General features: G+C 42.0%; 1 protein-coding gene across 5 annotated transcripts in view; it reads right to left on the minus strand.

Moving 5' to 3' along the window:
* ADAMTS9 (ADAM metallopeptidase with thrombospondin type 1 motif 9) overlaps positions 1 to 15666 on the minus strand; it is a 159029-nt gene that overhangs the window by 38481 nt on the left and 104882 nt on the right. For 4 of the 5 annotated variants that reach the window (XR_012906430.1, XM_075938510.1, XM_075938509.1 and 1 more), the window contains one exon: positions 4564 to 4731. The exons of the other annotated variant lie outside the window; for it this stretch is intronic. Coding sequence is in view for 3 of the 4 variants with exons in the window: in XM_075938510.1 (XP_075794625.1) it covers positions 4564 to 4731 (168 nt within the window). In the remaining variant the exon portion in view is untranslated. The remainder of the gene's footprint in view (positions 1 to 4563; positions 4732 to 15666) is intronic. 5 annotated transcript variants of the gene reach the window in all.

The raw sequence follows: 15666 nt of genomic DNA on the forward strand, positions 1-15666 counted from the left end.
TATCGTACATGTGTAACCAGAACACATCCCACTCTTCCCCAAATACGAGGCTCCAAAACCAATCCCTTGGCTTAATGGATAATGGAAGAGTATTTACTGCTGCCTTCAGAATATTAACACTGGAGGGTCAGAATTGTTCTTACAAAGCAGAGCAGTGTAAGGCTGTGGCCAGTTTATGGGCCAGCATTCTTTCAAAAGGATTTCCATCCCCCCCCATCGTGTCCCGATTCAAAGGGGATATAAGTCAGTCCCTAATCAGTCTCAGCTTTCTCCCTCCCTGTTTATAATGTCTACATATTTGTCAGAGTATAGACGGGAATCCAGCTGTAAAATCCTAGTAATAGAACACTACCCTATTATAAATGCCTATGTAGGCACTCTGCCCTGCAGTATTTTTATTTTATTTTATCACTCTTTTATTTATCATACCAATTGGTTTCTCTCTGTTGATCTCAGAGGAACAACTCTGATTTAAACGTACTGGTTATCTGGCCCTAAAAGAACGATCAACTTGATACCACAGTCCTGCCCTATTTATGTAAGGATCAAGGCATATTGTTCCTATATTCATATATTCACAACCCAAGCCTGCCAGATTTTCCACCATTTATAACAGGCCTCTGTGTGGCTTAGCAGAAATTCTCCACTCTACAGAGGAATGCAACAGTAAGGATGGAACATATTGACACATGTGACGTACAAATTTTTAATCACTGAGAAAATACAGGGCCAGGCTTCAGTCTGAAATCTAAATAAATAGAGACAATTTTCAGGCTACAGAATAAGTTTTGTTATTTTTACTGCTTAAAAGGTACTGGTGCTGATTTACAGCGGCACCTAAGCTGTCAGACATATCTGACACCTCAGTGCAGTTGCTTTGTTAAAAATACAGGTCCATTCATTACTTGAAGAGACAAACCTTTTTCTGAGACAAACTTGTTTGGCTCTCGGAAGGCGGATTCTAAAAAAGAATTGCTCAGAATTTAAATGCAAGCCATTCCAGATAATGGAAAGTACACAGAACTGGAGCGCTCTCTTCTACTCTGTGCTGGCTCATATTCATTATTAATCGCTCATATACCATTCCTAAGAGGAAAAAGGAAACAGCCCTAGGCACACACGATACAATCTGTGGGCGTGTGGTGACAAAGAAAATGTATTTGAATTGTAAAACTCTGCCTTGTATCTCACCCAGTCTATAGTTGGGTTTATCTGCTACAGAAAGAGACAATTTCATGGTCGCAGAGCACCATACTTATATTTTACAGCTGACACGATCTTTGAAAAAAGACAATGCTTGGTTGATGGTATCTGTAGCTACGATTTCAAACAGTGCATAGTTCATTTCACCCCTAGGGTGGAAGGAGCGAAGCAGCAGAGCCCTGTGCAGATACAAAATTGGTATCTGCGTTCACATCCATAACTGTAAAAATGATCCATAGATATTCATATCCATATCTGCAGATACAGATACCCGCAGATATAGGCCAGGTCTACACTCAGCCCAGGAGTTTGGCTTAAGGTACACAAGTCCAGCTATGTAGACTATGTAGCTGGAGTTGGCTTATTTTAAGCCGAGCTTGGTGGTGTTCCCACAGCGGAAGGCTGATGGGACCAAACACTCCCATCGTTTTCTCTTACTCCTCACAAGAGCAGGAGTACCAGATGCTGGTGTGGGCACCCTCTGAGTTTGATTTAGCAAGGCTTAACTAGACTCACTAAATCAAAACTCTGGAAAATCGATTGCGGCAGCGGCGATCTTCCATGTAGTGAAGACAAGCCCATAGAGTGGATATCCGCAGATTTGCAGGGTTCTAGATATAAAATTTGTATCTGCAAAAATGGGCTGCAGATATCTGCATCCACAGATGCGGATACCCGTGGATTTGCAGGGCTCAATGAATCAGCTCCCTCCGCTCCCTTTATCCTTTCACATGGAGCTTGAATGGCACCTACGCCTTGAACTGGCCTTCTACAAAATGTCATTCTCTTTGAAAAAGGTACACGTAACTGGCTGTAGTTTTGCCCGTGTTTGTATTAATTGGGGGCCTTATCCTGCAGTTCTAGGTCTGGCCAACCCCTCCCCCCCATCATCAAACCCAGTGAGCCACCTGTGAATGTACTCTAGACGCTTTCCTACCCCCACATCTTGGGTTGTACCCTACATCCCTCCAAAACCCATTGAAATGAACAGAAACAACTGAATGGACTTCATCAGGCATTGGATCCAGGGTGTGAAAGTACTTTTTTTTTTTTTTGTGTGAGGGGTTGTAAAATTCTATTGCTGTCTAATTTCTAATCACAATATTTATTTCTTAGTGCATTCTAATTGATCCTGTGACATTTTGGAGCACAAATAGAAAGGTAGTGTTTGAAAAAATCGACGACTCAGGCTTCAGTTGGAGTAAATCATTACGGTTGCATTGGTGCTACACTGACTTACACTAGGGTTGTTAATGGAAGGCTGCCATCTCCCAGCCTGGAGGTCAGTAGCCCTGCGTGGGGCCGGAAAGAGCCCCTGCCCACAACACAGGGGTTGCTCCAGCCCGCCCACCCCTGCTTAATCAGTTAACTGGTTAAAAGTAATGTTTAACCAGCTGACTAAGGAAATGGAATTTGACGTGTCTAACTTACACCAATTTGGGATCTGGCCACCTGTTCTGCTTTATTTTTTATTTGGCAGTCTTTAGGACATATGCTGTAGAGAGCATTTTAATGACTGTTGCTCAGCAGTTTAGAAATATGTATTTGCACATCTTCAAGAAGTATTTAGCGCAAAAGGCACTTCTAGACGCATGGCACGCGTGCTACTAGGGCGTGATCCTATTCAAGACTTCTAACTGTTCCAGTTTTACTATATCAAAACAGACAAACTGTCAATATACTATAGAATGACTGGAGTGTTTGTTACATGCTAGAAAGAAACTGTATCAGAACACTTATTTTAAAATGATCTATTTTATTGCTACGAGATGCCCTTTTATCTTTGCTTTCGTAGGTAATTTTTTTAGGGACACATCCTCACTCGATCACATTGGCAAAGTTTTGTTGGCTCAATTGGAACGAAGCCAATATGTATCTGCTGACAATCTAGCTCTTTTGCGAAAAACAATGTGACTATTCATAGTTTGATCATTACCATACAAATATCCTTTAATTGCCTAGTCATAACAGATTACTTTAGGCCATAAATCATCTCATATTCTCATTAAATTGAGCTTCTCTTTCAAATTGTATGAAACTGAATCTTATCATGCAGTAGAATGTTTTGAATTTTAAAACATTTATCTTTATCAATTAAAATTAGCATGTTTTTAAGCAATCAGCAGACCGTTGTATTGGTATGTTTGCTTTTATTAGCTGCAAAATTGCTTTCAGGAGCAGTCACTTTAAATAAGGCACAGTTCTGATATGACGACGAGATCCTTACGCCCCAAAAAAGGAGGTATACCAATCTTGCGGAAAAAGGGGTTTTTGCACAAAAATAAAATGTCCACACTGCTCATTTTTGTGCAAAAACTCCTGTGCAATGACGGATCAACAGAAAATATGAAAATGAGATAGAATCCCTCATTTGCATATTTTTTGCTGAGAAAACTGGTAGTGTAGATGTAGCCTTAGAGTTTTATGCCTTACTACAGAAAGCAAAGAAAGATTGTTACATTGTACAAGTTCAAAATTCATTTAGTTATGCATCTTCAATCATTTGACTGATTAGCACATCATTAAGGTACACACAAAATGGAGATTCAGAGGTAAAAATAAATCTGATGAAATAGGTTAAAGGTGCAATTGGTGTTATGGCAAATATTAAATGTTAGTTTAAAAAACCCAAAAAACTTCACTCTCAGTGTTAGCACAAAACAGATGAGAAAAGTAAATGGATATTTTTTATGCCAGAGGTATTTCTTAATCGTTTACTATAAGGAAAGCACTGTAAAGAATGAAAATGGATTAAAGCTATACCCTTAGCAAACAGCACCCTTTAACAAAATCCAGACTTCCCTGCTTTTTCTGTAGCCTGTACACTAAGCATCAGATTTGGTAATGACACAGAAATAAACTGCTGTGGTTAGTGTTAGGCATTTGGAAGAACGCAAACCTGAGTGACAGGTATTTTTTAAAACAAATAGTTCATCTGTATTTTCTCAACTTTCATAGGAAAATAATTAACAATCATTTTAATTCCATGCACCTCCAAGTGAATCACCATTGCAGTCATGAGCCAAAGTATTTAAATAATAAAGAACAAGGAGGAAAAAATTCTGCTTACTCATATGCAGTAATGCCTTTTTTTTTTTAAAGCAGCAGCCAAAGAAATTTACAACTGATGCTTCTGATCAGCCGGCCGCTTTTCTGTTTATAACAGCAGTGCGAGGTCTCCAGCTGGCGCAGACAGTGCAACTCCATTGGCTTATCTGGAGCTACACGGATGGACCCCTGCTCTGAGCATGTCCCCCGGAACATTTATACTTCCATTGCGGAAGGACGGAAATGAGGCTGCAAACAATTCAATGGCTAATGAATCTCCAATGGTGCAAAAGATAAAATCTTGCCGCTCACCTGTCCCCAGTCTCCTGTTTTCCACTTTGGACATCTGCCCCCTCTGCACTTTCTTTGCACATTGGGTTTAGCGAGGTGCTTGCAATAATCATTGTCTAAGCGGTTGCCTTCCTTTGATAAGCAGTACACATTTCGGTGTTTATGGCCCCGGCCACAAGAGGCAGAACACTGGAAATGGAAAGCAATGAGACAGCTTTAATGTGGTTAGGGCAACATTGTTACACATGTCCAATACTACATAGGGTAATTATTCTCAACATAGCAGGGCCAAAATTATGCCCTGAGTTTCACCATAAGTAACAATGAGGGGTCTCTACTGAGGGCAGAGTTTAGTCCATGAGAAACACGCTCATGTTTTAATTCTTATAGTAGCTTATTGTAGCTTGCAAACGCTGTTCTAAGCTGAAAATACCCAACCACATAAAGGAATTGGCATCCAACAAGCTAGATTCTTGGCATAGCTCCAGTGACTTCAAAGGTGCAAAATCAATTTGAAGCAGCAGCAGAAAATTGGGCCCTTCTCCCGCCAAAAAAAAATTAAAGGGACAGAGTCTCTTTTGGGGTGCCATTTACATTTGCTTTGCACGCGAGTCAAAGGCGAGTAAATTAGAAGAGTAACATGCTCCACCCACTTTGCTTGGATTTCAAACGACCCCACAAGCAACGGAGAAACAAATCCATATCCTTCCAAATGCCATGTTTCTAAAGCAATGTGTCTCTTACGCTGTACTCAACGGTGGAAAGTGATTTCTCTGTATTAAATACTGAAATTGGGACCCACTCCCAGTTTAAATTGCTACATTTTGACCAACTCAGAAGCCGGCAAGAAGGCAGAGCATGAAGAATCAAAGCAACAAGCAAATCAGCAGGTATGTTAGCTGTAAGCTTTGTACTGCAGCCATTAATTTCAACCTCTCTCTGCAGGTTCATTGAACTTTTCCAAATGTGGCCCCTTTCTGGCATGCCAACCCTAAGCAACTTCACTTTGATTTCAGATTAGTCTCCTCCAAAACATTTAGGACTCCAAAGAGTTCTGGGCCCACGACAAGAATTTAATATGACAGTTTCTGCTAGAACAAACCTCTTACTCAGCATGATGCACTTAGCGATTCAATTTCAATTTCTTCATTGCATGTTATGCAAGTCATTGCTCGTTATATCACAAACATACTGGTTTAATCCTCCAGTACAAGCACAGTAACTGGTCTCCTGTTTTTGTTTTAGAACGGAACGAATGCAAGATGGAGATAAATACGATCAAGTAGGTCTCAAAATGCTTCCTTCCTTTGATGCACATCTTATCGGTGCTTTTACCAGAAAATACATTCAGCCAAAAGGTTCCCCTTGCCCCCACTGGTAACCAGAAATACCAGCAATGTGCATGTAGGAGCTGGGAGGTTACCTTAGGTTTGAGAAATTGGCCAGAGCCAGCCCCCCAGTTATTATTATTTTAATTTCAGCAGATAGACTCTATTGACACTGCACCGACTGGCAGAATTCCTGCTCTGAAGGGCTTACACACAAAATAGACCAGACAAAGAGGGGAGCAGGGGAGATCGCATATAAGCAACGTGTACAAACTGAGACAAGGGAATATGCTAGGCCCCAGATCAGGATGATTCTTAGGCACACATTTAAGTGCTATCATGAATAGGGATTTTCCCCTGCAATGGAGCATAAGTGACTTGCCCAAGGACATGCAGCAAGTCTGTGGCAGAGCCAGGAACTGACTCCAGATGTCCAGAGCCCCAGTCCAGCATCTTAAGAACATAAGAACGGCCATGCTAGGTCAGACCAAAGATCCATCTAGCTCAGTGTCCTGTCTGCCAACAGTGGCCAATACCAGGTGCCCCAGAGGGAGTGAACAGAACAGAGAATCATCAAGTGACCCCTCTCCTGTCATACAGAGGAATTACTGAGTGATCCATCCCCTGCCATCCACTCCCAGCTTTGGTAGTTACAGGCTGAGGACACCAAGAGCATGGGGTTTCATTCCTGATCATCTTGACTCTACAGCCATAGATGGACCCATCCTCCACGATTCTTAACCAGTGGCTCATGCAGATGCCAACTGTGGGGAAGTTCAGATCCAACCTTGTGCTTGGCCCCCAGCCCTGTTGCGCGCTATGCCAAAACCCTGTAGCTAAACAGCCCTGGTCTTTGAGGAAGCTCAAATCCATAGCTGAGCTCTGCATCTCAGGCCCAGCCCATTACTTCATAAATGACTCCATGGGGTAGCTGCTCACTTCTAATTCCTTCTGACCGCAGGGGCCTGATCGACAGAGCCGCTCGTCTCAAGGGCTCCCAAACTTCTGTTCAATCCACGGAGTGGATTTTCGAAATCCTTACCCAGATTGCTTAGTAGTCACTGATGCTCCTCTCATTGACTTCTGCCACGTGTCGCTTAACGTCCAAAAGAATCGCAGAAACCAGTGTTGTGCAAATGGAGGGCCCCAGAAACATGACTCCCCTTGAATGTGAATCAAGGGTAGTGCACAACACGGGGATTGAGAGAATGGAAAGTTTGGCCAAAGCTACTAGAGTTAATGCTTAGCCATGGGATGGTCATTGTTAACTCAATACAGGTGCCCAACGACCTTGGGTTTTAACATCTCCCCTAGAAGATACCTTCTTCCCAAAACTGCACGGTGCATGATCTAGCTCGGAAAGCTAAATCACCAAGTTGACCCACTAGGGTATGAATCAGTGATGCCAGGTATTCAGATGTTCACGTCCTTGAGCAATCGGGGTGGGAGAAAGCCCTTGTACATGATTCAGAAAGTGGGAGCCAAGCACCATCTCAACTGTGAAGTAATACAATCTATTAATGTGGACCCCAAAGAGCAGAGAAAATGAACTAACATAGATCGTTAGTCAAGTTCAAGCCATGGAATACGAATAGGCAGCCATGTTTTGCTGCAGCCATGGAATACGAATAGGCAGCCATGTTTTGCTGCAGCCATGGAATACGAATAGGCAGAACTTTCCAGTGGATGAGTCAATCTGCCTTGCAACCCAAGAGAAGACCGCATGTTTTTTCGGTTAGGAGAAGGCCTTTACGTTTTTGTAAGAATTTTGTTGATGCATTTTGCAGTTTCAAGGTAGGCCAAAAACCAGCATAGCCTCACATTAAGAAACAAAGAGACAATACAGTTCCCTCCTCCAATGCAGGGTTGTCTTAAAATGATGGAAATTCACAATCTTGACAAAATGTTGGTGACAGTTCAGATTCAGAAGGAAAAAAAATGTTTGCCCTCTTGCTTTTTGCCAGGCTGGTTAAAAAAAAGGTCATTTTTTATTGCAAACTCGGCTTCAACTCCAAAGCAAATGCAATTAAAATAAATTGTGTCCGGGCAGCAAACGAATAAGAATATTCTCCAATATTGATAAAACCAAATGACTTTCAGTGTTTTCATTTGGTTACTGTCTTTGGACTAAATCCAATCAGTGATTATTTAATACAAATTTCCACTCTCTTCATTACCCAGTTTGCTTCTGGAATGGTGGCAGACATGTCTCTTAAACATAACAGTGAAAAAAACCCAAGCAAGTCCCTAGACTTAATTTTTTACCCAGTCAGTGGAGAAACATGTGTCTTATATATATGGAGAGAACTGTGGTACTGGTAGATATGGTGGCAGTATTTTTATCCTCATTTTACAGAGAGATGTACAGACAGATTCAGGGTCCAGTCCTTTGAGGTGCTGAGTGCAACACCTTATGGGTTGAAATACCATACATGCAAATTTATTCACAGTATCAGGAAGAGTATCTAAAGTATGTGGATCTAAGGCCTTGTCTCCAACTTACTGGGCAATCGACGCTGTGTAGATCTATCTCCTGGAGGTTGACTTAGCAGGTCTTGTAAGGACCCATTAAATCGACCACTGATCATGCTCCCAGAGACTGTGGTACTCCACTAGGCCATGAGGAGTAAGGGAAGATGGGACACGGTAAGTCCAAGTAAGGTAGGTTGACTCCAGCTACATTATTCACATTACTGGAGTTGCATACCTTAGTTCAGTATTGCTCCCTTGTGTAGACCTGGCCTAAGACCTATTCTCCCAGTACATTCTTCCTTCTGGGAAAAAAGTTATCTGCTTGCCGTACACAATAGTCTACTCTCCTGTGCACTGTAATATCTTGGTCTCATTTGGTTATTGGGTTTGGTGCATGGATGACCTGTGATACATGTGATGGCCTCTTCTGGATTTAAACTTGATGTCTCTAGGCAAGTTTCATGCACATCTACATGCACACAGCTACCATTTGACTTCACAGGCTATGAGTCTACATAGATTTAACTAATTTTGCTAATCCTTCAATGCCATTGTCTGGTACCCCAACCATTTTTCTGTTCACCCTTTCTAGGACACACTTGAAAAAGCGAGCTGTGCATAAACACCTTTTGAGCTAAACTGTATTTGCTTTCATGGGCATGTGAACTGTAAACTCTTTTAAATGTAAAGAAACAACAGTAGCATGAAGAATCAAAGTCAACTAAGACTCCGAGGATTGAAAATCCCTTCACCGAGAGCATGCATTGTGATGTCTTTTCAATTCTCTTCTGGTTATTTCCAGTTTTACTGGGGGCGCAGTTTTAAAGTAAGTGCGATGCAGATAATTAGCTTAAGCGTCTGCTTCACCTTTGCTGAATGTGCTTTCAGGATGATTTACCCTGGTGTGATGCACTCTGGCTAATCTTTTATTCTAACATTGGAAGAATGGCACATTTCATTAACAGAATTTAGAATTCTTTTTTAGCTGGAAAGGACACGGTCCGCTTACATACACTGTCTGTAACAACTCCACGGTGAGGTAAGCTTTGACCTTGGCTTCCTTAAAGAATGTGAAGCGTACGGGTGAAAACGCTTCCTTTTTTCTTGGTTGTGTTTGTAGAAATACCAAAGGTAGTGGGGAAGGGGGAATTCTGACTCTCTTTTCATGGGGAATATTAGCCTAATCCAAAGCTCATGTAAGTCAATAGAGAGACTCCAACTCACCAAAACAGTCTTTGATTCTGGCCCAGAAGGTGTAGCAGAGGGATTGGAGGGATGGTTTTATGCTAACTGGGTTTCGAGACATGGGGTTGTACTTTCAGACATATTCACTGTTAGTCTAACTCTGCTCCCATGGAAATGCTTTTGAAAATTCTATCCTAACACATTACAAACTGGGGAGAATGTCTAACATAACAAAGGAAATTACTGCAAAATCCAAGAAGGATCATGCAAACTCCCATTCACCATGGCTGGGTTTAAGCAAGTGGAAAGTCTCCAAGAAGTTGATACCAAGGGGTTTCATAGACTCCAGAGCTCAAATTAGATGGAGAGCTCCCATTTGTTGGAGAGAAAGAGCAGCCCAGACAGTCAATCTGAGCAAGTGAAATTAGTCTGTATAGACAACTGCCACTGGTATTAGACAGAGATTTAGGTTGGACATCAGGAAAAACTTCCTGTCTGTCAGGGTGGTTTAACACTGGAATAAATTGCCTAGGGAGGTTGTGAAATCTCCATCTCTGGAGATGTTCAAGAGCAGGTTGGACAGACATCTATCAGGGATGATCTAGATGGTGCTTGGTCCTGCCGTGAGGGCAGGGGACTTGACTCGATGACCTCTCAAGGTCCCTTCCAATTCTAGTGTTCTATGGTTGAGGCCTGGTCTACTCTAAAGGGAAAGTCAAATTAATATACGCACCACCCATAACGTTAATTATATAGCTGGAGTCCAAGTAGCTTAAATCACATTTTGGCACCATCCACACGGGAGGAGGTCAACAGAAGCACATGATCCCATCGGCTTCCCTCACTCCTTGTAAGGAACAGGACTACCGGCGCCGACCGGAGCACCCTCTCAGTTCAAAGTAGCAGGTCTTCACTTGACCTGCTAATTCAAACCCTGGAAGATTGACTGCAGTAGTGTTGATCTTCCTCGCGGTGTAGACAAGCCCTGACTGGGACTGAACAGGGCCCGACAAGCCCAAATTGGCTCCAGATAACACCGGCATAAAGTGGAGTCACTCTCTTGAAGTAATGAGCACTCATCCCCGAGTGAAACTGGACTCTTTGGTAGCTGTATTAAAGTTTGACAGATATGGAAATTGAACTTACAAGTTCAAGTGTAGTTTTTCTTGGAACTGCCCCTAGTCTTTACTCTTTGCTACCCTCCGTGGTGCAGACACCCTTCCTCTCACATCAACATACGCTAGCATGAACTGGAGAGGTGCTTCAGAATAGCAAACAAGTCACATTCAACGGCCACACTGGGTCAGACCAAAGGTCCATCTAGCCCAGTGTCCTGTCTGCCGACAGTGGCCAATGCCAGGTTCCCCCTGAGGGAGTGAACAGAAGAAGTAATCATCAAGTGATCTCTCCCCTGTCACCCATTTCCAGCCGCTGACAAACAGAGACCAAGGACACCATTCCCATCTATCCTGGTGAACAGCCATTGATGGACCTAACCTCCATGCATTTATCCAGTTCTTTTTTGAACCCTGTTAAAGTCCTGGTCTTCACAATATCCTCTAGCAAGGAGTTCCATAGGTTGACTGTGTGCTGCATGAAGAAAAACTTCCTTTTGTCTGTTTTAAACCTGTTAATTTCATTTGGTGGCCCCTAGTTCTTATGTTATGGGAACAAGTAAATAACTTTTCCTTATGTACTTTCTCCATACCTGTCACGATTTTAAAGACCTCTATCATATCTCTCCTTATTCTCCTCTTTTCTAAAATGAAAAATCCCAGTCTTTTTAATCTCTCTTCATATGACAGCTGTTCCAAACCCCTCATCATTTTTGTTGCCCTTTTCTGAACCTTTTCCAATGCCAAGATATCTTTTTGAGATGAGGCAACCACATCTATACATAGTATTCAAGATGTGGACATGCCATGGAGGCAATAAGATATTCTCTGTCTTATTCTCTATCCCTTTTTTTTTAATGATTCCCAACATTGTTTGCTTTTTTGACTGCCATTGCACATTGAGTGGATGTTTTCAGAGAACTTTCCACAATGACTCCAAGATCTCTCTTGAGTAGTTGTAGCTAAATTAGTCCCCATCATTTTTATGTGCTCGTTGGGATTATTATTTCCAATGTGCATTACTTTGCATTTATCAACATTACATTCGTTTGTCATTTTGTTGCCCGATCACCTAGTTTTGTGAGATCTTTTTGAAGCTCTTCACAGTCTGCTTTAGTCTTAACTATCTTGAGCAGTTTGGTATCATCTGCAAATTGTGCCACCTCACGGTTTACCCCTTTCCCCTATTTATTTATAAAGAGGTTAAATACAATTGATCCCTCGATGGACCATTGGGGGCACACCACTAATTACTTCTCTCCATTCTGAAAACTAACGATTTATTCCTACCCTTTGTTTCCTGTCTTTTTAACCAGTTATCAATCCTGAAAGGACCTTCCCTCTTATTCTATGACAATTAACTTTACTTAAGAACCTTCGGTGAGGGATCTTGTCAAAGGCTTTTTGGAAATCTAAGTACACTATATCTACTGGATCCCCCTTGTTCACATGTTTGTTTACCCCCTCAAAGAACTCTAGTTAATAAAAAGTTTCAGAGGGGTAACCATCTTAGTCTATAATTGAAAAAACAAACAACAAATGGTCCTGCAGTACCTTGGAGACAAACAAAAAATGTAGATGATGTCATGAGCTTTTGTGGGCACAACCCACTATTAGATTAGTAAGGCATGATTTCCTTTTATGGAATCCATATTGACTTTTCCCCAACAAGGTATGTTCATCGATGTGTCTGACAAGTCTGTTCTTAACTATAGTTTCAACTAATTTGCCCGGTATAGACATTAGACTTACTGGTCTGTAATTGCCAGGATCACCTCTAGATCCTTTAAAAAATATTGGTGTCACATTAACTATCTTCCAGACATTCGGTACAGAAGGTGATTTAAAGGATAGGTTATAAACCACAGTTAATGGTTCCGCAATTTCACATTCGAGTTCTTTCCATTACCTACAGGCTTACTTCACTGCCAGCTAGGAATGTAACTTGGATCTTATCAGCACAAACTGATGAAACTGTGGTTTTATCTGGCAAAGCATGAGGGAGGCTGATTTCTAGTCAATTTCACTTTTGTTTGCTGTCAAGTTACAGCCTTCTGCTTCTCATACTAAAGCAAGTTGCTGCAATTCTCGAGTTTAGAGAATTGTCATTACTTTAAAGATAAACAGTGTCCGCTACACTAAAAGTATAATGAAACATTTCTAGTGTTTATTATTATTCTTTCACACATCTGTAGCACAATCATCAATGCCTCGTGCTTTACACAGAGAATAAACAAACATTCTCTTCCTGTGCATAGGCTTAATTTACTTACATTTTTTGTAAGATTAATTATGGTAAGGCACCTAGAGTCTTGGAAAGGTGTCTATTTAAACACCCCACCCGTAAACTGTACTACTTAAATAAATATTCTTAAAGATACACTGTTTTCATATTAGTTGTTCCCCATAAAAGCAAAGTGGTAACTTAGAATGTGAAGCAACACGTCTTCTGAGATGCAACATTCTGTTCCGTTGTACAGGTCCTGGCATTGTCAGTTTCAAACACATTTGCTTTTTGTTTCAGACTTCAAGAATTAAGAAGATTATTTTATTATTACCAAGTATGCGTGAATTGCATCAGCTTTTTCCTCCCTGCATCACATTTGGAAGATCGGATACCGCCTTCTTCATTCGGGCTCTGAGCAAGTTGAAAGTCTGCAGCAGAGTGCAAGATTTCTGACTGGCTTAGTGGCGGAAACGAACGGAATGCTCATCCACAAAGACCGTTTTGGTTATAAAAAAGATTTGCACAAGTGATAATCGGTTAGGACCAGCTTTTGAACCTGAGTCTTTGTGGGAGATCCCAGGATGACAGCTGACCAGTGTTCCCTCTAAGCTGTGGGGCAGCACAGCTTCATAGGTGATTAATCAGCCCCACCCGGTCAGGCAACGCCATGGGCCAAGCCTTGAGCCTCTGACTGGGCGGGGCTGATTAATCACCTGTGAAGCTGTGCGGCTTGCACAGCTTAGAAGGGACACTGGAGCTGACCCCTACAAGCATGCTTTATACTGTCTGTATATCTAAAATTGACAACTGGATTTATCTACAAAGCCAAACTGCTAACCACCACCACAAATATGAATAACAAGACTATATAGAGTACTGTTGAGGCCATTTTTATAGACACTGTGCAGCGGCTTTACAATTTGGGAAGTATTCATTGTAATGAATGCAAGCTGCCACAGAAGGCATTCATAAAGATAACTCTAATCAGTTACCTGGAGAACAGAGGGAAACAACCAGCTAAAAACAGTTTTATCTGATTTTGTAATATGCAACTTTTCAGAAGCAATTAAAAACCAGTTCCTGATGGTTTACATTTCCACATTTTTTTAGGATTATATTAAAAGTCAATGCGCATTCATCCCATCCAAACAGCTTAGTTGAAACACAGGCTAGATGAAACAAAAAGAGAAAAATTAAAGTGATTGTTTTGCCTTCATATGATGTGGTGTCATTGTACATTAGACTACTGAAATTCAGAGGGCCTCCTTTAATATATGGAGATTAACCTATCTCAGAGAGCTGGAAAAGACCTTGAGAGGTCATTGAGTCCAGTCCCCTGCCCTCCCAGCAGGACCAAGTACCATCCCTGACAAATTTGCCCTAGATGGCCCTCTCAAGGATTGAGCTCACAAACCCTGGATTTAGCATACCAATGCTCAAACCACCGAGCCATCCCTCCCCCGTTAGTGCAACTATAGCAAGATCAAGGCAATCAGGTAATTGCTGACAAACAGATCCACTGACAAACTGCTGGTGCTCTACAAATATGTGCTATTTTCGGCATGAGCATATGTTAAGACTTATGCCCCAATGTCAGCAACATTAACATGTGTAACCTCTCTGCTAGGTGGAGCCAGCAGCAGGCAGAGCTGGGTTCAATATCTAGGGATTCCTCTCCATCCATCCAACACAGAACTGGCTCCAGTCCTGGACCCAGAAACCTGGGAAATTCACACAACACCCCTGGGGGCTTGGAGAGACAACGTTTCCCCACTCACATGCACAGAATGAGTGTAGAAAAGAAGCCTTTAATACAAAGAGGGAAGAGTAATTTGGCATTAATTTGAGAACCCCCCCCAAAAACAGGCTTCAGAAGGGTCACCGTGTTAGTCTGTAACTTTAACAACAACGAGCAGCCCTGTGGTACCTTAGGGTGTGTCTAGACTACAGGGTTTTGTCAACAAAAGTGGCCTTTTGTCGACAAAACTATACTACTACTGAGTTCTGTCAGCATAGCGTCAGCAGAACTCTGCGGTAAACCTCATTCTACGAGGAAGATAGCCTTTTGTTGACAGAGTTCTGTTGACAGAAGACGTTATTGCATCTGCACTGTCCTTTGCATCTACACTCTCATGTTGACAAAGCAGCTTGCTTTGTCAACACAACTGGATGTAGTCTAGATGCTCTTTGTCGACAGAAGCTTTGTCGACAGTATCAGATAACTACGGTTATCTGAAGAAGTGGGCTGTGCCAACGAAAGCTCATGTTACCATCTACATGTTTTGTTAGTCTATAAAGTGCTACCAGACCATTTGCTGTTTTTTTTCCCTGGAACAGACTAACTCGGCTACCCCTTGAAGACAGAGTGACTTGCTATAGGGATTTGGCAGCAGGGCTAGGCCTCTAAGTGCACCTTTAAACAGTAAATATCTTGTTATGACTCTATATTCAGATGGATTTTTGATCACACACTGTCCCGAGGCTAACACAGTGGTTCTCAACCTGCTGGCCCCTTGCGACCCAATCGACACAGAGCTGTGGCCCATGTGACATCCTTAGGGCCATACAAGCAGCACTGGATGCAGCCACAGACATAACACATTGTGTGTGTGTGGGGGGGGAGGGGAGCGACATGTGCAGCCCACAATGTCAAACAGGTTGAGAACCACTGGTGCTTAGTTTCAAGGAAACCATACAAGCAGCTAACCCAGCCGCCTTACCGAGCAGTAGTACAAAAAATAAAACACATGAATAAAGAGAGTGATTTGTATCTAGATCTACAACCTTATTTCTTTAA

Source organism: Pelodiscus sinensis, chromosome 11 (genome assembly GCF_049634645.1).
Source record: "Pelodiscus sinensis isolate JC-2024 chromosome 11, ASM4963464v1, whole genome shotgun sequence".
Lineage (NCBI taxonomy): Eukaryota > Metazoa > Chordata > Testudines > Trionychidae > Pelodiscus > Pelodiscus sinensis.